General features: G+C 43.7%; 1 protein-coding gene across 2 annotated transcripts in view; it reads right to left on the minus strand.

Moving 5' to 3' along the window:
* Positions 1 to 22,210, minus strand: part of SH3PXD2A (SH3 and PX domains 2A) — a gene marked incomplete at its 5' end in the record, with an annotated part of 251,842 nt that overhangs the window by 120,764 nt on the left and 108,868 nt on the right. For both annotated transcript variants that reach the window (XM_084265565.1, XM_084265564.1), the window contains one exon: positions 14,567 to 14,658. In XM_084265565.1, the coding sequence (XP_084121691.1) occupies positions 14,567 to 14,658 (92 nt within the window). The remainder of the gene's footprint in view (positions 1 to 14,566; positions 14,659 to 22,210) is intronic.

Here is a 22,210-nt window from a genome sequence, read left to right on the forward strand (position 1 = left end):
TTTCATGTATTGAGGAAAGACCATATATTCCAGCCTCTTTTTTTTTTTTTTTCCATCACTCAGAGATGGGCCTGAGGCCAAAACGGTGCTGCTAAGCTTGTTTTCTATTTAAAACCTTCATTTTTATTAATAACCCTTTACAGCCTACACACCAGCACTGCGGGAGTTGCATTTCCGTGTTATGTCATCGTGAACCGTTATGTATTTAATTCCTGTACCCACAAACCCATATGGACATCATTAAACACGCACCGTACAGTATTAAAACTGTGTTCCATAAAGTGTGATTTAGAAAAAAAAAAAGACCTATGAAGTGCAGATTTTTTTTTTTCCTAAGGTCATGGGAAAATGAAGAAGTAGGGGAGAGAGAAAAGGTTCAGCAGTGCTGTGGGTTAGCTCAGAGCTCTCCATGCCTGCAGACCAAAAACCCAGCCTGCCTTATCCACCATGGAAGATTAATTACCCAGTAATTTCAGGCCAGAGATGACGAATTTCTATTTGGCAGACCACAGAGACAACTTCTACAAAAATTACAGGTTACTGACCAGCACAAGACCTTGATTTTATTTCTGCCAAATTAGGTTTCCATCGCGTCTCCTGCAAGAAGTTGCCTTTAGTGGGGCAAAAGAGTGGGTTACTTACCAGGGCCACTAGCACAGGTGAGGGTAGACCCTTGCCTAGAAATGTCATGCATGGCACAGGGTTTACTCCCAGTTTCTGTTACAGCCCAAGACTGGCTCCTCCTGCCTGTAGTCTGTGCTACCAGCAAATTCAGGAGTCAGGCAATTTCTGCAAGGCAGCCCAGGCATGCTTAATCCTCAGGATTTTGCATGTGCCTAAGACGCTCCTATCATCCCTCTGTTATCTCTTATGTGGGATTGGGGATGAAAAAATAAGGGAAAGAGAGAAAGTGATGGAAGAAATACATCACAGAGAAATAAACCGAATGTATGGAGTACCAGTTAGACAAATAGAAATGAGTGTAGCAATGCTGGGATAAGCAACACAGAACATATTGAGAAGGAAGGAAACAATATCAAAGGATGAAAAAACCCAGAGACAGTTAAAAACGACACAAGAAAAGATATGTCAATGTGAGGCAGAGAGGCTGATGCTGTCAGGGATGGTAGAAAAGCAAAAAGAAAGCAAGAGATAAGAACAAAGCACAATTTAAACATGTATGGTAAAAGATCTTTGTAAAATAGGAGACAAGAAGTCAATTGCCCACAACACACACCAGACAGCTTGCAATGACCTAGTCTGTGACACCAGACTGAGACCCACCGAACCTTGTTTGATACCTGAATTCCCTCTGATTGTGGAGCAAGCACTAGCTGAAGCAAACAAACCACAAGAAAACGGTATCAGGGAGGATTTTACAAGTACAGCCACAGAAAAGTATTCTGCATAGTCTTGTGCTTACTGTTTTGTCTTAGGGCAGCTGCATTTCCTTACGGAGACTATTGGTGCTCCCCAGATTTTACAGCTACACTGTCAAAAGGTCCCCTCAAAGACACAGAGGAAGACACATACATACATATATACATACATACATTCAAGCTCTGTGGGGTTTTCTTTACGAAATATTAGTAAAACTAAATTCATAAAAAGATAATTTAGCTAAATGTTCAGGCCAGTTGAGCCTCTTTGCTGGTTTTGCTGTGTGACACTGACATCTGTGTTTTGGAGTGTCTGAGAATAAATGCCACCTACCCTCAACCCTTGAAAGTTGGTGACTTATTGCAAGTTAAATTTGTTCGGTTGGCCTCAAAATCTGTGTGTGTGTACTCCATACATGTCCATCTCCAGGCAAGAGAGGAGTTAACAGGATTTGCAGAGGGGGTTACTGATGAATGAACCTCCTTTACATCCCAGCCCTCCCCAGAATTTTTCACTCCCATCAAACAAACATACATGAATACACACACAAATAACTTTGGGTGCACGTGTGCTCCTGTTGGATTCAATACAGTTCTTCACTGTGTAGAAAAATACCCAGGTGGATAAATGTTTGGAGGAGGAGGACCACTCTTGGGATGAGGCTGACAGCAAGTTCAATGTTACCTAGCTGTGTTACTCCGGAGGCGAAATGTTTCTGACACATGTCTCTGTAGGGCTGTGTCCTACTTCATCCAAAAGCTGGAATTTGTTTTTAATGTTTCAAAACTAAAGCCTTAAAAGAAGAAGCAAACACAGTTCGAGAAGCATCTCAGGAAACTTGCAAAGGACCATTAGAGCCCAGAGCTGTTAATTACTCTATTTGGGTCACTGCTCTCTTAAACAGACAGTGCTATCTTCTACTTACACAGTTCCCTGACATGGAGTATAGGCGAGTACAGGTAAACTGAATGTATCTGAAATGGAGGGAGGATTAGAGATTTTCTGAGCACGTATCAGGATAGACTAAATCATGGCAGAAAGCAACATCTGTCTGTTAAAGCCAAAAATTCACTGTTTGCTGACATTAATTCAATCTTCTCTCACAAACAGCATTTATCCTGCCAGGGATCAGGACTTATTGGGCAGTAAACCAGGGCTCAGTAGTTTATAAGCCTGTCAACAAAAAAATTAAATATAAAACACTTGTCATAAATCCACACAGCTGAATTTTCTGATTTATGAGGATGCTGAATGATTCAGGCAAGAGTATATTTAAAAAAAAAATCCTTAAGAGAAAGCAGACCAAAAAGGAAGAAAAAAAGGTAATAACTATATAGTGCACCAGAGATCAGCCTTCCATAGGAGAAGGGCAAAGGGACTCCTCTTACGATGCCTATTTCATCCTTTGACTAATAATCCAAAAGCACCTAACTTTCAAAGTACTGCATTTTTCATAGGCTGGAAGCACGACAAAGCATCCTTCATTGGCCTGGTGTTTTGGCAGTTCTCCTTCTTCAAATGCAAATGCTACATCTGGAAAAGGCAGGAATCCTCTCTCCTGCCTGAAAGCCTCCTTTTATCTCCGTCCTCTGCAGAACTACTACTTCTTGCAACCACTCAAGCCAACATACTATTTTACTGAAGGGATTCAAAGCTTTCTCCTCATCTGCTGAAGGTCTGCCTCTTCTTAAAGTCCCAGCTCACCTCCAAGGCCCGCTCGCTAGCTAGTGCGGGTCACCTTGCCATCCCTCAGCCAAGCATCCAGAAAACAACCCCCTCCTGAACACACAGGTGAGCATGAAAATGACAGCAATGAAGATGAACAGAAGTTTATTTGTCAGGCCTGGCAAGAAGAGCATCTCTTTAGCTAGTATGGTCTGTGCAATTCAGCTGCCGGGGGTTCCTCCTCCCCCCAGGGGATGACACTGATGCATCATGAACATTAATAACATTGTTAGTGTGTGTCCAACAGAGCCCTGCTTTGTACATTGAGACATCCCGACAAACAATAAGATACTTTTCCACTGACCTCTTGCTGGAAGAGTTTAAAGCTGTTTGCAGGGATGTGAACAACTCTTGCAGCTTTCTGTAGTTGCCTCTGGCATTTAGTTTCACTATAAAGATATGTATGGAGGTGAAGGGACTAATCCAGATCCAGCAAGATGCCTCAGTACCCAAGTGACAGGCTACAGGGACTGCAGAGGTTATGTACAAGATGAAGAACCTTATTAGGTACAGAAAGAAAAGAGCTCTGTTTTGTTACCCACATGCTTCCCCAAATTCAATAGCTGTATTGCTAGAAGGTTGCATTCTGTGGGAAGAAATGCAGAACATTGGCAATATGTACTGGTCTCCACTACAGAGTGAAAGTTACCCCTCAGCCTGCCGACCTGGTTTGTATTTGTCTTTATTTCCAGGGTGTTGATGACAGCCTCAGATCCCACCTTCTGGTCCTAAGTTCAGAAAAGCTGAAATCCTTCCGCATGGGGTGAATATTCCCTGTGCCATTGCTGGTGTCACAGTGCTATGGCTGGGCTTATTCACAGTGAAACCCTCCATGATCTTCTTTTCTTTAACAAATAATTGTAACATCCAAAACAAGTGTTGCACCAGGGCCTGCTCTTTAATGTGTTCATGAACCACTTCTTTGCTCTCCAGATGCTGGCAGGGGAGAAAAGGATTGACCATGGGACTGATGCTCTCCCAGAGCTGCCCTCTGGAAGAGTGATGCAGTAAGTAGTCAGGACACATCAGCACCATGAATGACAGATCAAGCCCCAACCATGCAGCACCCAGAGACCTGAACACCACTGCAGCAGGGATCTGCTGCAAAGCTGTCTGCCAGATGTCTCCATACACATCTGTTCATTCCACAGCCATCTTGCTGCTCAGTACGACTGAAGAAAAATATCCAGATTCTGGGGTTTGGGACCATGTTCCAACAGGAACCAAGAGGTTAGGCTTTGGTAAAATTTTTTCTTGAAAAAGAAAACTCTTATTTTAGCCAGATTTAGAGGATAATCAACACCTCCACAAAATACTGCATTTTCACAGGAGTAAGTGATCTTAACACCCTCAAGAACTCTACAGTTACCCTGGAAAAAAAGGACAAGGTGAGGTTCTAATCATTAGAAAAAGGATTGACACCAGCAACCTATGCAACCAGGAACAGCAAAGATGGCAACACTGCTAATTCACCAGTGAATCAGAACAGCTTCAAGCCTCTGATGAACTCCTGTCTCTGGCATGAGTCATTCACACTTCATTCCCAGCATGCTTGGAAAGGAAAGGAAAAGGTTTATCTGTTAGATTTGGTGCCCCTTCAGCCCTGCCGTCCTAACCCCACAGTGGTTGCAATGGGTATCTTCTCTTTTTTTTGCCCTAACATTCATCATTTTCGTCTTCTTTTATATTTTCAAGCACTAGCTATCTCAGGTTACTGGTGATATTTTGCAGCAGTTCCCAAACGACCCTGAACTGCTCTGATTTTTTCAAACCCACAAGACTGTAATTGAAAGCGAATGTAATCAGACATATACAATGTTTTGAGGTTCACCACAGTACACTGCAGTCAGCATTACTGGAGTGGCTATTAAAACTCCTTGGAGCTGGGAAGCAAATACAGCTTGCAAGAATCCAGCAAATAACCAGCATTTATTAGATTAGACCGAAGTATTGCAAAGCCACAGTCAATCCTCTATTCAGAAAGTATCTGAGGTCTGTTTAAACGAACATCTTTCCTGAGCTTAGGCCAATTGTTTTAAGAGCTGTGAATGGAAACAAGGAAAGAATTCTCCTTTTAACACAACAAATTCTGCAATCCTTACATCAGCGTAAATCTCGAACAGTCCATTACTGTCAGCAGTGTCCTTCCAACCAAACTGGCATAACTGGAAAAAGAAAGTGGCCCAAAGACAAAGAGCATCTTTGAACCCAGACACACAGCTCTAGCTAGAGATAAGCAGTAGCAAATCCCTTCCATAAACCTCCCAAACAAAATGCAAGCATTCAAAGGGGGGGTTGGGGTGGGTAATTGAATTCCCACTGGCACTTCAGTCTGCACTTAAAAGCAGGTCTAGGGTTATCTGTGAAATTTCAATTAAATCAAAAGCTTTGATAACATGATAAGTCACTCCAGAGTTTGGAGTCAAAACACGTTATTTGATCCTGTGCTTGTGTTTCTGGGAACGGCATGCATGAAAGACAGTCAGCTGCAGACCAGTCAGGAAGATGGAAAGGGTGGAAATAAATCTACCCATAGATCACTGTGTCTCCTACAGCCAGAGCCACTGGAGACCTGGTATTTTTTATACATACTAAGTCCTAAAGAAGGCACCCCATTCCTCAAGAGACATAAGGACAGAGCAAAGCAGATCATCTTGGACGCGTGCAGCACTCCAGGGGATGGTTCCTCACTGCCACAAATGTGTTTTCTTTCCAGGCGTGCTACAAGCAAGGTTTTAAACAGCAACAGCACTGGGAGATGAATGCAAAACTCTGGATGTGAAACACAAAGCCCTGTGTACGTGATGAAATGGATTTCCAGTGTAAATCCTTCGGTGGCATGGGGTGAACAGGTGAAGCTGGGTGCACCAAACAGTAATTGTCTAATGTGCTGCTATGGTACAGTCAAGCCAGAAAGGAAGCCCAGCTCTCCTCCTGGCTCAAAGCAGGAGGTGATGGCTCTCCAGAGAGACCTGACTTGCTATACCTGTTGTTCAGCAGTCTTTGACTGCTAACATTTCCTGCTCTTCAGAGGCAACTGCTGGATGCTAAGGGCAGTACCACATACTCTCAAAGTCCTGTTTACTGAAGAACATTGCCCCTACTTCCCAATGTTTAGACAGAAATGTTCCACATTAAATAAATGTGAGATGTCAGCTCTACCTAGTCTGTAGTCAACAGCATTAAAACACATTTTAAGCAATGCCTTCCCTTGTAACACATAATACAACCTGACAAAATCCTATCAAATGTAATGGGATAACTGACTTTGTGCCAGCCAGCTCAGAATTGCATACAGGTTTGCACCAGGCAAAAATGCTGGTTTTATAACCAGTGAGGCTGCTGATGCTCAACTGCATTAAAAACAAAGGGACTCTCCAGATAAGCAATGTCAAAATAACATAGCAATCCACAATAGGAAGTGCAGAGCACTGAAAAGTCCCTTCTGACCCCAGGCGCCACTGGGGGATAGTATATCACCCCATTGAGTACGTCTGTCCCTAGAACCCTCCTCTTCAGAGTGGAAAAAGATCTTCATTAAACAATAGTGTGACCATATTAAATATAGACATGGTAATGACAAGCTGGATTCTTCTCTGTGATATAATTATATTTGTAACATAAGCTGCCTATTCTTGTTTTTCAGAGACGTGACACACAGAGGACAAGACAGGCTATACTCAACTCTGTCACGCTCCTGAAAAGAAAACTCCACCCCATCTCCTCCTGCCTGGCAGGTCATGAGTCAACAGTGACAGATACCCCAGTGCTTGCAATTAACCTGCTAGCAGGGGCTCACCAGAATAAGAAATCCAGATAAGAAGAGGAAGTCCCTATCCCTCTTCCTCTCCTCAGTTCCAGGCTTATCCACAAAGCACAGCCAGACCAGACGCTTCTCTTCTGTGTGGAAAGAAAGATCTCTTCTGCTTTTATCAGCATGGGCAATTCAACCCTATGGGCTACCCTTATTCTGGGGCGTCAAAACAAGCATCATCAGTCTTTAATTGGAGACTTTCAGGAGATACTGTGACACTGAACCAAACATTTCTAGAAGTGAGGGTTCAAGGATAGCGGATGCTCCAAATCTTTCACAGCGAGCTTGATAACGTCTGAATACAGTTATTTTGGTTCTGCTCCAACCATGCTTCATTAGCTGAGGTTTCCCTCATTAACAGATGAACAAATATGTTCTTTTGGCTCCCTAACTGGTTTTGCATACAGAAGCACCATCACAACAAGCTGCTCTGACAGCTGTTTCTTCCAACACTGACCAATGATTTTAAAAACAATTTCTTTTCTTTTTTTTTTTTTAATTGGCCATTTCTAGATTTATACTATGGAAGGAACAGGGTTTCTTTACCAGAATCAAACCCTCTTAGCAAATCTGCTGTCATACCACAGATCCAACCAGGAGATGTGAGAGCCCTTTCCAACATCGCAAAATAAATCAACAAGACAAAAAGGAGCAAATTTCCCAACCCCCTGCACTAACCACTAAACTTCTCTTCTCCGGAAGGCAAGAATTTTATTGGTTAAGTTAAACATTAAGCAAACTATTACTTTCTAATCTACAAAATAGGCATTGGCAAATTACCAGGAGTGATTGTTCCTTTAGGATATGAACTAAAATAACTGGACAGGAAAGAGGCCTTCAAGCCAACGGGCCTGGCATTTAGTTCCTCTAAAGGCAACATCTCTGCATTTCAAAATACCTCTTCAGTTCCAGCTCTTCTACTGAGAAAGAAAAAACTGTGTCTTGAATTTGTGCTCATAAACTGTGAACTTTTACTAGCGCTGCCGCTGCCGTCATGTTTGGTCCCAGCAAGGCAGTGGCCAGTGCAGCAGCTGCTGAAGCAGCAGCATGTTGGCAAGGCTCTGATCTCGTTCACATTCTGATGGAGTTTGGATAAGTCTGGTTATTCTTAATCCGCCCTGTGCCCATGACAGCACGCTGCTTTTAAACCCCGCAGCACGCTCATAACCAATCCAGGCGAAAGCTATTTCTGTACACTTGGTTGCCAGTGTCAAGTGTCGGTACATTAAACTATCTTTACTCCTCACAGCACTGTGCCCTTTCACTGTCAGACCTACTAAGCATGAACAGTCCCAAATGTGATATACAAGGCAAGGAAGAAAAGCTCTTGCTGTATGATAAGAGCAATAACGAATGCTGTTCCAACTGCCAGTCTCCTACTGATTTATTTTTTGTGTTCGCTGAATCTATTTCATCAAATGTGTTTTCTGTTTTCCCCCAGGTTTATGGTTGTTATTTGTGCACTTATAATTTCTTTTTTCATTTGCTGGATGATTAGCAAAGCGATTGAAATCTCTCAGGAATGCTGCATTATTGACTGGTATCACTGATGCTGCAGCCAGTAGCAAAATTCAATACCCTACATTTGATTTTCCACCCAAATTTTGCAAACAAAAGGGAAAGTCCCATTTGAAACTGAAGAGGACAAGTAATGCAACTGTTACTTCCTCCATACCTGACTCCCCCTCCATGCCTCTACTGGTGTAGTTTATTTAAGATAACAATCTCCAAGGGAAACCTTCCCAATGATCATGGCGACACACACTGATGAAAGGCAGCGTACAAGCGTACACTCTTGGAGTATCTAGAGCCCCATTTGACAATGTCCGGGTCCCAGAAGCTGAGCTCCTGCTTCCCAGGTTCAAGGGGGCACAACTGGTATCAGCCCCACTTCACCCCCGTATTTCTGGAGCACAAGGCTGCCTGACCTCCCAGCAACAAGCTGATTACAGTCCCACACTCAGGGCAGGATACTGAAAAAGCACTTCTGCGATTTAGAAGCCGAAAAAGCATTTTCATGATAAATTTAGGTGCTGAGGCCAAATATTTCTAGTAAATACAACCTTAAAATAGGCACATTTGGAAAACTACACACAGGTGCTGAAATATCAAACAGCTCTGGTACCTGATTCCCACTGAAATCAGCGAGAGCTGGATTGACTTATTAGGAGTAGCCAAGAAAGGCCCTTGGTAAACTCATTCTGAACAGGGTATTGCATCCTTAGCTACCCAAATCTCAGTGAAAGTGATTGAGTAATTTTTGGAAAATACTAGCTTTTTCTTCCCTTCAGAACATTGGGTCTTAACTGCCTTACCTTGCCACCATCTTTTATGAAAACTACTCCTGCTCTTTATTTTACAATTCACTTCCCAGCTTATAAAAATAAAACTTCCATCTTTTTCTGATTTTTCATTTCTTAGGGAAATTAATTTCCATTCTGCATCTCTCAAGTGGAATTAATTTCCCTAATAAAATCTGCGTATTGAGCAGTCACGATACTACTGCCAAGTGCAGACTGCAACAAGGGTTGTCATAAAATGGTGTTGACTACATTCCCTAACGATGTGAAAATTATCTGTCCGGTAAGAAAGAGCAACCACAAAGAAAGAATGGCAGCTTTCCTCATACCACATCTGCTCAGATAATCAACTATCAAATGTGTCAGGAAACACAATTCTAAAGGGGTGAAATATAAGAGCAATGTAAGGGATGACATGTAAGAACATTTGCATAGTATCAAATGGGAACACAGATAGATATTTAACAGATTAAAAACTTTTCTGCTTTACGAAGAAATATTTTAATTGTTATTAGAGGGTGGATCAGAGTACATTTGGTAAATAGAAATAGTCATATGTGAACACATTTCTGTCGATGGATGGAAAAAAATTATTAGGGAACTGTGCTTTAGCACTGGTAGACAAAGCAAAACACGTTTCTTTAACATGGTTGCTGCATTGACCTGGCAACTCCTTTTCAAATTACTCATCAGACCTTTGTAGTACGTGAAGAATAAAGGGAGAATCCAGGTTGCATTTTACAGTGACTGCCTGGCATCCGGGTACAGTGTTACATCAGTACTTATGTGATGGAGACATGATCAGTAAACCTTACCAACTACAGACCACAATAATACATTTCTGTTCTTTAGTAAAAGGCACCTTCAGCATTAAGTCCATTTTCTGCAGCAGTCCACATAATATTATATCATGTACCTAATAAATTCCCTATTTTCCCTGGATTTGCATATTGTTTTAAAAGCATTTAATAATTCTTACAGGAAAAATATTCTCAGATACTGAACACTGCTTTAATACTATTAGTGGTGGTTTAAACAGAAATCTCATTTCAGGCTGCATGCATTTCTTCAGGGGGAGTATTGGAGAACTGAATCCTTGGCTGTTGGTCTACTTTTTTAGGCTGGATCCAGACCAAGAGGGAAAAAGTGAACCCTCACGAGGGCCTGGCTGTGATACATTGAACCAAATGACAAAAAAAGACATAAAAGCAGTGGACCATATGCAATGTCTAATTGATTAATCCCACTCTTTGGGTATTTATGTTATTTCTAGTAAAAAAGAATCATTAAAAAAATGGATTGTGAGATTTTGTTTGTTGACTATGAGCCCTGGCCTGACCTCAGCCTGGAATTCAAATCCCCAGTAGAAGTCTGAAATTAATCCACCTCTGGCTTAGTTATCGGTAATTGTAATTATTAACACAAGTATCCAGTAGATGAATGACTTTCAATGACATGGTGTTTTAACTTCAAGTAACGGATAAAACTCACTTCCTTCTTTCCTGACAGTATCTTTTCCCATAGCAATGCAGGATCTGGTCCTCATATGGGCATAGACACAAAACACAAGCCCATCTATTTACCTATAAACATATACATATGCTTGAACGCTAAAATTCCACGTTTTACAAGCCTAAACAGTTGAGAACTGCTCCTCTTATGCTGGAGCTGATGGGCTGAAGCTTGCTTGCTCCACAGCTAATCAGCGGACCAAGAGCAGCAGAAGCAGCCGCCCTTGAAACAGCAGCACCAGAGCTCTAAACCCTGCCTCGCACACCAGTGCTCACAACATGTGACAGCTCCCTTAGAAAGAACATGCTTTCACCATGTGAAACGGTCCAAGAGAGCTCCCTCAGTATACCATGGAGGAATTCAGTGTCCTCCTACAGTCCATGCAGCATGAAGGAACCTGCTGTTGGGAGCCATCTGACCCGGAGCCAGTTCCACTGGCAGAAGCAGATTCAGAGCCAGTTCAAACTCTGTGATTTCTTGTGACATCTCTCCAGCTATCTGCCTGTAAGCTGCTGTACACGGAAGAGCTTTAATGGGGCTGAATGGAATACCTTCTGCCTATTGTCACAGGACTCAAAAGCCTGGACCATCACCAAAACAGGAAACAAAACCTAAGCTGCAAATCCAACCGCACAAATTGGCCGGATTATAAGAGTGTTGGGAAAGCCCATCTTTTATTGTAGCTGGATTGCGTGCTGCTCAGCACTGCGGGTGATTGGAGCACAGCAGCAGTAGGAAGTGACCCTGTAGGGAGCAGCCCGCAAGCCAAACACAGTGTTACCCAGAGAGGACAGCCTGCAGAAGCAAGGAGGAAGCAAGGGTCGGGCAGATGAAGAGTTATAAGGAAGAAGCCAGGAACACATTTGCAAAAGTGCCTGAGGGACCACAGGGAACTGATAGTTTCTTTTAGGACAATAGGAACAGAAGAGAAGGGCACAGCTTCGCAGCTGAACTGCTGCAGTAATGCATAAATTACTGCATGTGCATCATCATGAGTCATAGCTGAACAATTAAGGGCATGGATACCTCTCCACACATTCCAGTTGTGAAGCAAACCAGGCTTTTTTGTGCCTCCTCCCTTGAAGTTTAAGCTTTCATGTTCTTCTGGCTGTGAGCACATGCTCAGTCATTGCTCTGCGGACACGCAATAACTCTGTGGACTCACTGGGTTCAATAAACCAAATGCCTATGGGATTAAGGCTCCACTCCTGAAAATTAGTTAATTAAACCCTAGGTCAAGCTTTGTCTTACGAGACTGAGCTGCTGCAAAAAAAAAAACAGAGTAGGTGATCATGAAACTAAAGACCATCTCATTGTACACAAAGAAAAGACACGCAGGTGGCACATGCAATTCCACCCTTTGGTGGCTGAGTCCCTCGCTTGGCAGTATTTGCTCTTTAACCCAGCCAGTTGAGTACCATGTCCATGCTGACATATGAGCCACCTCTGCATCGAAGGCTAAAAGAAGCAGCTGAAGAAAAAATAATTAAGATAGTCTAGATGCTGTCCCCCTGGCTACATCCCTATAACCTCTGGTGAGATGGATGATGGACCATGCAGTACAGGGAAGACTAAATTCATAGAGCTTGGGTACCACTGGCTCACTGTTCCTGGAGAGGCTTGGCAGAGGAGCATAATGAGGGAATAAATCAAAGATTTCTCCACTGATCATGCTCCTTCCTGCAATGAGTGCTGTGGCTGAGAATCGCCCTGGAGGTGTCCTTCCCCCAGACCCTACACAGTGGTCCATCAAGCGCCAGACCTCCTCCCTTCCCCCTCAGTTCACAGAAGAAAAACACTAAGATGTTTCCGTTGGCTTCTACATCATCTTTTTGTAGAGACTAATCTTCAGTTTCAACAATACATCTTTTGTGAAGCTCTCCCAGCAGAAACTTTAGACACCTTCCCTAAGATCTGTTTGCTTACAGAAGACGAGGTAGGATTTGTTTAAACCCAGCTAGATTAATGTCTTGCAGACATTAGTGAAGTGAGATTTAATCAGGTTATTGCTCTACATTTTCCAGGGAAATAAACCACACTTATTACAAAGTTGGAATAAGATGCAAGGCTTGGGCTGAGAAAATTTCATCTTTTTTGTTTTTCCTGGGGGAAGTGAATAGATAACTTGAAAATTGTTGCAAAGCTATCTGACAGGGAGCTCAGCAAAATGCCCCCAACAACTTGTAGGAGGGAAAAGAGAAAGACAGTCATAATGGCTAGTACCAGCCTAGGGATGGACCTCAGTTCTCATTCCCTGCCTTGTGGAGGTCCAATCCTGACTCTATTTTCCTCAGGCTAATGCTGTAGGCTCTGTGTCTGTACAGAAAACAGACAGAAGTGTTAAAACACCATTTAAAGCAGACTCCTGAGGTCCATTTCAGATACACCAGGTGAACTCTCACATAACGTTGGAGACCTCACACCACCTCTTCTGGATGTCTGTTTCTGTCTGGGACATGGGGATACCTCTTTGCATCAGAGGGATGCTCTGCCATCAAGCAACCTTTGCCAACCTTACAGAACCTGAGTGTAAACTGTGATGGCCAGCAGGTCTCAGAATGTAGTCATATCCTGCTGCAATGGTTTCTAACTTTGCAGTATGTGTTTAACAATGAATTTGGGGTATTTATACACCCCCAGACATTCTTCTAAAGCAAGGCTGGCTAAGGAAATAAAACCCCAACACAAAATATCCCACCTCTCTTTTCAGATCTTTGATTTCAAAACTGATCTTTTTCTCATTCAGTAACAAAAAACAAGGTTTGGTTTCACTCTCAGTTACGCTAGCAGTGTTTTCTTTAGAGTAAATGTTATCATATCCCCTTGTACAAAACCATATAGGTACAAGAGACAAAGCTTGGGAAATCAAATTGCAAAGGTCCTCTCCTCTACACCAGCACAGGAACAGACAGCTGAAGCCAATGGAAATCTTTTGCTAACAACAGGTTTGCCTGCACTGAAGTGCTCAGAACTCCAAAGCTTTATATCCATTTCCACTTACTCCATGGGCTGTATAAGCACCAGAGAAAGCGAATTATGGTAACACAGCCTGCAATCAAGTTTCAAATCGTGCAACAAAGCAGCACAAAATACAATGGGACCAGGGCAAAATCTTGTGTGAAGCACAATAAAATATATCCTGTTCAGCATCAAGGAGAAAAGGAAATATCAGGTGAGGCAGCACAGTTGCTTGTAAACACCCTCCTGCCAATGCTTTCCCTGGATAAATCAGTCCTCTGAACCATGACTGCATCAGCATGAATCAGCCTGTCTGCTCCAAGGTAAAGGCTACCATTCTGTTTTGTGTTCAGTGGGAACTCTTTTCCCAGCCTCTTCTTGGCTTCCTGCTTAGAAAGAATAGACTCTCCAGAGACAATTTTGGAACTGGACCACAATCTTGCTCCCTTCAGATAACTAAGTATCTCTGGGCAAGAGTACATTTAAAGAAGCAGCTGGTAATTATGAGCCAAAGTGCTTACTGGCAGGATTTCCCCCTGCTGCTGAGCCAATGCTTTTGGGAACTAAATGACTCTTTGGTGATAATTATCAGGTAAAACTCAGAAGCCAGGGGAGGTTCCCTTGTTAGAACCATCAGCAAGAAACAATGTGAAGGTGGGTGGAGAATGGCTGAAAATTGCATCTGAGGGTTGCTTGGCTCCCTTGTCGTACACACATCAGACTCGGTTGTACGTAAATTGCTGGGCATTTTCAAAGTAGTGTTTGAAATATACAAAATCTGTTCCCACACCTACAGCTGTAATAAAACCAAATGACATTTTCCTCCCAGCTAATCAGAAAGAACTGAGCAGCACTGGATATCCACTACAGCACTTACTCTTTTGGAGGGTTAAGGTCTTCTGGGCGAGCCTCGAAGAACCTGAAGACTTCATCGCACTGTGAAATGTGAGGAGGAAGCCGAACCAGTGCCTGCAAAACAAAACAGGGAAGAAGAAATACTTAGAAAAGTCAGATTCAAAACATGGCCTCAAACATCTAAACAAACAAGCAAGAGGAGTCAAAACAGTCCTGCCAGGGAAAGGGGATACAAGTGGAAAGCATCATGCCTGGCTACTTACCTGAGAAGAAGAAAACAGCATGTCTTGACTGCAAATGTAAGTAGAAGGCAGTCAACTGAGACAGCAATGGTTTTTGGAGTCAGCCAGAGTAATCTTTTTGTCATGTGTACAAGAGAATTTGGTTGACTTGTAAAACCATAATGTTGAGAAGATAAGTGCTCTGAGGCTGAGACAGTGTCCGTGACATGTTTGACAGCACCTCAACCAATGCTGTTAGGCTTTGTGGGCTCTTTGTCAATGCACACAAATTCAAACAGTGAACATCTACAGGCTCAACACCCACTAATAAAACAGATTAATGTGTTCCATAAAGCTTTCCACTAAGAAATGTCAACAGAAAAAGCAGTTTGCTAAAACAAACAAACAAACAAAAAACCCACAAACAAACAAAGAAAAAAAAACCCAAATCAAACAACAGTTTTCTCCTAAATTAACAGGAAAGGAAGTTTGATAAAGTCTCTGAAAAAAGAAAAAAAAGGCAGAAAGGCTATTTCTGCATGAAGGCAGCTTTGCAGCACATTCTGGCGGTGTCCATGCACTTTGCAAGGCATGGATACAATACGCTTGTTGCATCCAGCAAGACTGGGAATTATACAATAGGATTTGGGAAGCAAGCATATTATCTTGATGTGTACTGGGAAGTAAGATTTCAAATCAAGCTTGATGGTGCCAAAAGAAGCTAAAGAGCTGTCCCCAGTCCACAGAGATGGGACAGCAGTTCCAAGTGGCACAACTCTGAGACTGCCTCCAAAAATTACCATCAGGAACAGAAAAGATGGAGGTTACCTCCTCCTGTGCTAAGTTATGTAGAAAACAGGCTACAAGTTAAATATAGAACAAGCTCCCCAGAGGTGCTGTAAACCTGTTTGACAAAGTGAGTTTGTCTGGCGCTTCTACTAGTTGCAAGTAGGACAGTGTTGAAAGACACATGAAAAATTGCACCAGAGCTAAGTGAAAGTGTACTAGGATGAACTGGTTATACTGACCCATAAGACATCGGATTGATCTTGGTCAGGCACACCAGAATGTCCAGCCAAAACACGAAGGCAGGACAGGGCAGTTGGTTACCCTTCACATCTGTTTTTAACTGTGCTTTAAAAGTGGCCAGATTTGTTTGCAAGACTATTCCTGCTTGGAGATGTGAAGGAAAACAGCCGAAAAATATAAACATCCTGCTCTGAAACTGCAGGTCTCTGGTATTAGATGATGGGGTCTTGTTTTGTGGTGGTCTGAAGTTTAAAGCCATGTGTTTACAGACCTACAGCTCTCCTTTGCATGGTGGAGGGATGATACAAAACCCCAAGAAAAATCCACTGGATCTCAGCAGGCGTATAAAGAATGCAGCACTGGCCTTTTGTCTGCACTATAGAGCTGAAAAAGACACCTTACAATAAGAAGCAGCATCAGATACCAAAGCCTGGCTACAGCCTGGTGGGTTGAAGTGTTGGGCCACGTGTAGAGCACTGCTGGTTGCTGCATTAATGCAGGATGAAACATTACAGGTAGAAAACTCAAGTGCTTTAATTTGAATGAATGATGCCCTGGTCCATACCACTATCCACTCCATCTTGCCTAAAAACATAACAAAGGTGTGAACTCTCTGCTCTTATTCCTAGTGTGTGTAAACATATGCATTCAGCTGGCAAATCAAGGCTGCCACTGGGAAGTCAGAAGCTGCCCAGGAATAGCAATAGTTATGGCATGTTGAAAGAGAAATGCCTCACCAGCACAGGGCAGCAAAGACCCAGACAACATTAAAGCATGTTTTATTCAGCTGAATCTCAAGCAGGAGACAGACAATGCAGAGAAGCAATGCTGTCTAACCAACAGCGGATGGAGCTGAGATTGAGCAATGGCTCTATTACTTACACCCTTCTTGGTTTGGGCTGGTTACTTAACCTCTTTCCATCAAATTCAGCAGGGATATTATCTTCAGTTACCCATTTACAGCGCTGAACAACAACACTTACCTAATCTGCAGAAAGGTTACGAGGCTCAGATATTTAATATCTAATGTGTATTTTGAAATCTCAGAGGGCTTGATCCTGTGCGGTCAATGGGGCAAGAGCAAGCACTGCAAATGATACCTATCGTTACTAGAGAAACACAAATACCTAGGTTATACCTATCATGGGGGGTCCTGGACATCAGACACTTTCTCAAAGAGTCACTACTTCTTTACAGATCACAGGTGTTCACCCTTCCCTACCACCAGGCTACAGATGTCAATACTGAGCTGCAGCACAGAGTGGCTTTTAAGTGATGGAGGAGCACAGGTCCTACAAAAGTGCTGTGGAGATTTGTGTTTCTAACTCAGAGGATGCTTTAGGAAATCTGATCCCCCTGAATAAGTGGTTCCCTTTCTGGAAATCTCCAGGAGCACTGGTGGTCCTGCCAGGCCCAAGAGGGATAATCTAAAAGCACATCAGTGGCTCCGGGCTTTCACAGGCAGTGGAGAGAAATCATATGAAGCCATTTCCACACCCAGCCATTCACCTTCCCACCTCAGGGACACGACAGCCCTGGGGCAGGGCTGGCTCTCCTGCTTCTGAATCATCTCCCAAAGTGCTGCAATTTTCAGCCCTGTGCACAGAGGTGGAATGTAACCTGCCATTGCATGCTTATGAGGAAGCTCAGGTGTAAAGTCTGCAGGTAGTCAATTTTTAGTTGTTTTTGTTATAGAACAAAACCCTAAGAAGTGGTAAGAAATATTATGAAAGGATAAAAAAAGCGCAAACAAGGGTGTAAAATCAGGCAGAGCTGGTCTATTGATTTTGGACAGTGGTAGTGAACAGCAATGCTGTTTTGAGAAATAAACATCTCTTCAGCAAACATACAACATCCACCTGGGAGCAAGCCAAGTCCAATGCAATTTCAGCGAGTGAACAAAAAGTGCATTGAGAAGATGAGGGACACTGCTGTCACTCTGCAAGGGGAAAACGCAAGTTTTGGAGATTTCCAGCAAGACAGTTCCAAGGTAGAGCTGCAATTGCCTGAAAGAAAGACTGCAGGGTCAAGGAAAGAAGGGGAAGGAAAAGGAGGAAAACAGATGGTGAAAGGATAGACAGGAGAAGGAAGTGACAGTCTTCCTAGGATGTAGAAACCAGAGGTAAATGCACACAGCTACGACTAGTAAGCATCCAGAAAGAGCAAGGAATTTGCACAGGAAAGGTGAGAGATAAAAAGCGCCAGTGAGCTGAATTCAGCCTTGCACAATCACTGAGTATTATCAGTAATAGCATGTTTCCTTGCTTGGCATGCAAAGGAGGACGTGCACTGCTCAGACCTCACATGCTCCTAAGCAGATATGCTTTTACGTGCCGCTTCATCCTTTAACGATGTCTGTCTCCCTATATTACAGGTTTCAGACAGTCTTGTGGATGAGTGATTCAAAAGGCTACTGAAAAGCTGCAACGTCAGGCAGGGTGTTGAGCAAGCAGCCCTGGGCATGGGGGATGGCTGGCTCTTCACACAGCTCCAGCTCACTGGCAGGTAAGCTACAGCACGCTACCAGTGGCATCTGAAGCAGAGCACCAGGCGCAGGCAGGGGTCCATAGCTTAGGGATACGTGAACTGCAAACAGCTCCATGGGACTAACTCACAGCTAGAAGGCTTCACAAAATACATGTGCATGGGTGTAAAACCATGCAGGTACTTGTAAGGACGCACTGAGGGCTGTGTGTTGCACTTATGCAGATACATTTGTAAAAACCAGATGCACAGGTGTGTATATGTAGAGATACAGAGCGTGTGTAGGCATGTGTGTATGTATGCACAGAATGATACTCACCCCACTGACTCTATGTGTCTAAAATGGGAGTACTGGTCGCACTTGTCTATCAACTTGTATGATCACTGGAGAAAGACCAGCACCTTCAGGGGCAGCTCTGTGCAGACCATCATGGGCACCTATCTCTGAGTGGGGTGAATCACTGGCTGTGTCTCCCCACAGCCCCTTCAGGCAGTTCAGATATACAGCTTCAAGATCCCTAATGTTCAGTGGGGTCCATCCCAGCTCTGCACACAAACACACAGAGCCAGCTGACAGTACCATGTGGTTATGACTCCCTGACTTTTCATATTAAGTATCCTTTAATTATTGTTAATCATTGGTGCCAGATGTTTGGGAATGGCCATTAGTTCAGCAAGAGGGGAAGGTGCAATTAAACCAGTTCATTTCTCAGAACAGAAAAATGTATTGGTTCACCTCCACAAAAACACTTTCTGTCTCTGTTTTGTTGAGAGCCTCAAGTAGCCCCAAACTTGAACCCAAGTGTGGAGGCTGGAGGGCAAACACTGACAGTCAGACAGAGAGGTGGATGAAAAGCACACAGTAATGATTCAGGCTGGTGAAAGGGTGTAGATGTGGAAATAAATAAAAGGCTGGGGGGAAAAGAGGGTGCAGAGTTTCTGAAGTAACCAGGATATAGGCCTGAGCCTCTGGCAGGACCATAAGGCAATGGAAAGCCAGGTTCTACCCTAGGCACTGAGAGTGGTTTACAAATAAGTAATTCTTGTTCCTGCAGCTGTTCTGAAAGGTAGATTTTAAAATGACAAATCAAGTTGAACGTTTTTCACTTAAACTCTTTCATTCTTGACCAGAATTAACTATTATCCTATCTTTGATCAGCACTAGTTTAGTTGTACAATGGATAGAGACAGAAACATCCGTGTAACTGTCTTGACAGGTTCAAGGCTTAAAACTTGAAAGAGAGGCAGGACTGGGAGACGAAGAGGGAGGTAATTATGTTTTTGAAGTATGGTCTCTCAAACTGTTAATATTAATAAAAGTGACCCATATTCCTGGCACTGACATGACTTGCTCACATAATTTTTATTAGAGTGACGTGCATTTGGGTGCTCAAGCCTCACTAAAGAAAAGCCCATAAGCTTCTACTTAAATCCACCTCCAGTCAGGACATTGTGAAGGTGTGTGACAAATTCAGGTTAAGTGTTTATGACAATGAGACTTCAGATCTTAAGAGCTCCTCTGCACAAAGATGTTTCCCTCAATTAAGACCAAGACGCCCAAAGATGCAAGTCGGCAAACGCTGGACCGAGTCTTCCCAGAGGGCTGCACAAGGAGACCGTGGTGAACCTCCAACCTGAGAGGTCCTTCTTGAACACAGGACCATACATACTGGACAAGCACACACCAGAGGTGTGTTTGGGAGATCAAAAGCTTAATAAATAAAATGCCCCTGGCAAGGCGAGGCTATGAAGTTGCTCTTTCTTTCACATTGGCAAAAACTCCTAACTAAATTAAGAAAACCAGGCCCAGTGAGCCCAGAAGACCTTAAATCACACTAAACCAATTCCAAGCCTACAGTTAAGAGGGAAATCATCCAGAGATACCAATTCCAGTGGGCAGCACACATTTACTGGCGAAACATTGTTTGTTTGGTAACTCACTCAGGTTACCAGTAAGAACACTTCTTGTTTACAGATGGGAAAAGACCTGGAAATTTTCCCTTGTGTGACCCACTCTGGTTTTCGTTGCAACTTCAAAGCTTCTTGCAGCCTTAGCAAAAACACTGGCCTAATTGTCTCTGTGACAGCATTTCTCTAAGCTGGTACAACGCAATGAAGAACTGCCTGGGTGTGAGGGGTAGGGAAGCATATGGTGTAGGGTGCTGAGGTCTCCTGTCCCTGATACTGAAGATTTTGCAGACCTGCCCTTACAGACCTTCCCACAAACTCTCAGACAGCCTCTGCCTGCCTCTGCTCCTGTGCCCAATGCAGGAACACCACCACATATAAACAGCAGAAGTCAGACCTGCTTCTAAGCCATGCAAATCACCGTGCTCTGTCAGAGACAGTCTGAAAAAACAAAAGACCAAATGGTCAAACATTTGCACTGCTCATTTGCCAAGGCCCATCTGTGCTTCATCTTTCCAGGGTAGGTGAAATGCATGGAGAACCATTATCTGGCAAAAAAATTCCCACCAACTTTGCATCTGAACCTTCCTTCCTCCTCTGCTTCCTCACAGATTCCAGTGGACAAAGTTCTATTGTCTCATTCATTTAATTATACCATGTCATATTTTCTCCATCAACTTCACCCACATAATTCCAGCATAATTCTTTACATTTTTCATAATTAAGCATGTTGTCTGCCTACCCATTTTAGGACCAGCATGGGCCATAAGCTTTGCAGTTTTCTTCTATAAAAGTGGGACTGAACTTTTCAAAATGATGTTCTTCCTGTACAGATCTATACCATTCTCCAAATAATCAAAACATGCACTGGACAGGGGAAGAAATGCAGGAAAGAGTTAACTTCCAAAAGGTGGGCATGATCCCACTCTCTGACAACGCACATACATCAGTAGCTGCTGCAGAGTAGGAAGCAGTACTAATACTATTTTATCAGAACCGCTGCCCCCCCCCACCCCCCCAAGCCCCCTTCTTAGACCAAGAGGGGATTCATTGCTTTTCACTTCAGCTTTCTAGAAGTTAGCATCAGTAAGCAAGTCACTCGGGTTCCCTCTGTAGTTACAGCTGAATGGAGAGTGACAGGATGTCTGGTTTAGGCTAGTGAAGTGAAGCTACTCTAGTTCAGACTCATGGCTTAATTTTTTTCTACGGCAAATGCAGGGGATGGGAAAAAAAGCTTGTCATTGCTTCACTTCCTAGCACTGGACAAAGCTCTGGCCCACCTGAAGCCCAGCATGGCTGGGTCTGTGCTCATAACAGTAAGCTTAAGTAAACAGCTTGGCTTTGGGGAAGCATCCGGCCATGTCTCCGAGCCGGGCAGCAGCAGATCTGCCCAGTATCATCTGAACCAGAGCGAACTGAGCCAGACTTCTGCAGGAGAGAAAAAAGGAAGCGAGGAGGAGGGCGGCAATCACAGCGCCACCGGTGTCAACGAACATGCCAGCGGTCGACGCCACAACATATCCCTCGGTCATGACCAGCGGGGCGCCAGCGGGCCTGGCCAGGTCAGGTCGGGTCTGTCTGGGGCACAGACAATGGGGTCCCAGAGAAGCAGCTGCCCCCCCAGCGTAAGTCACTGCTTTCCCCACCATGCATCTGCTGGGTGAACCCTGACATCAGCCCTCACTGCTCCTGTCCCGGGCAGTTCCTGTCTGAAGGAGGGCGGCTGGGGACGCAGTAAGGCCCAACATATTTTAAAGAGAGCCGTTGGGCCGCCGGCAGGAAGACAGTGCGCTAATTGTCACACAAGAAAGCCCGATCTCATGAGATAAGACTTTAATCACAGCTTCCTCGCCCAGGGGGGTGCAGATGGCATGGGTTTCACTGCACCCCTTCAGTACGCCTCAGGCACTTCTGCGATCTGCTCCCAATTTTGGATGAGCAAATGTCTGACTGGAGAAGTTCTTGGGAATGTATTTTTTCCCCTCCACCTGCTCCTCTGGCTTTCTAAAAACGGAAACAAAACC

This window comes from Gallinula chloropus (assembly GCF_964237585.1).
Source record: "Gallinula chloropus genome assembly, chromosome: 5".
NCBI classification, from domain to species: domain Eukaryota; kingdom Metazoa; phylum Chordata; class Aves; order Gruiformes; family Rallidae; genus Gallinula; species Gallinula chloropus.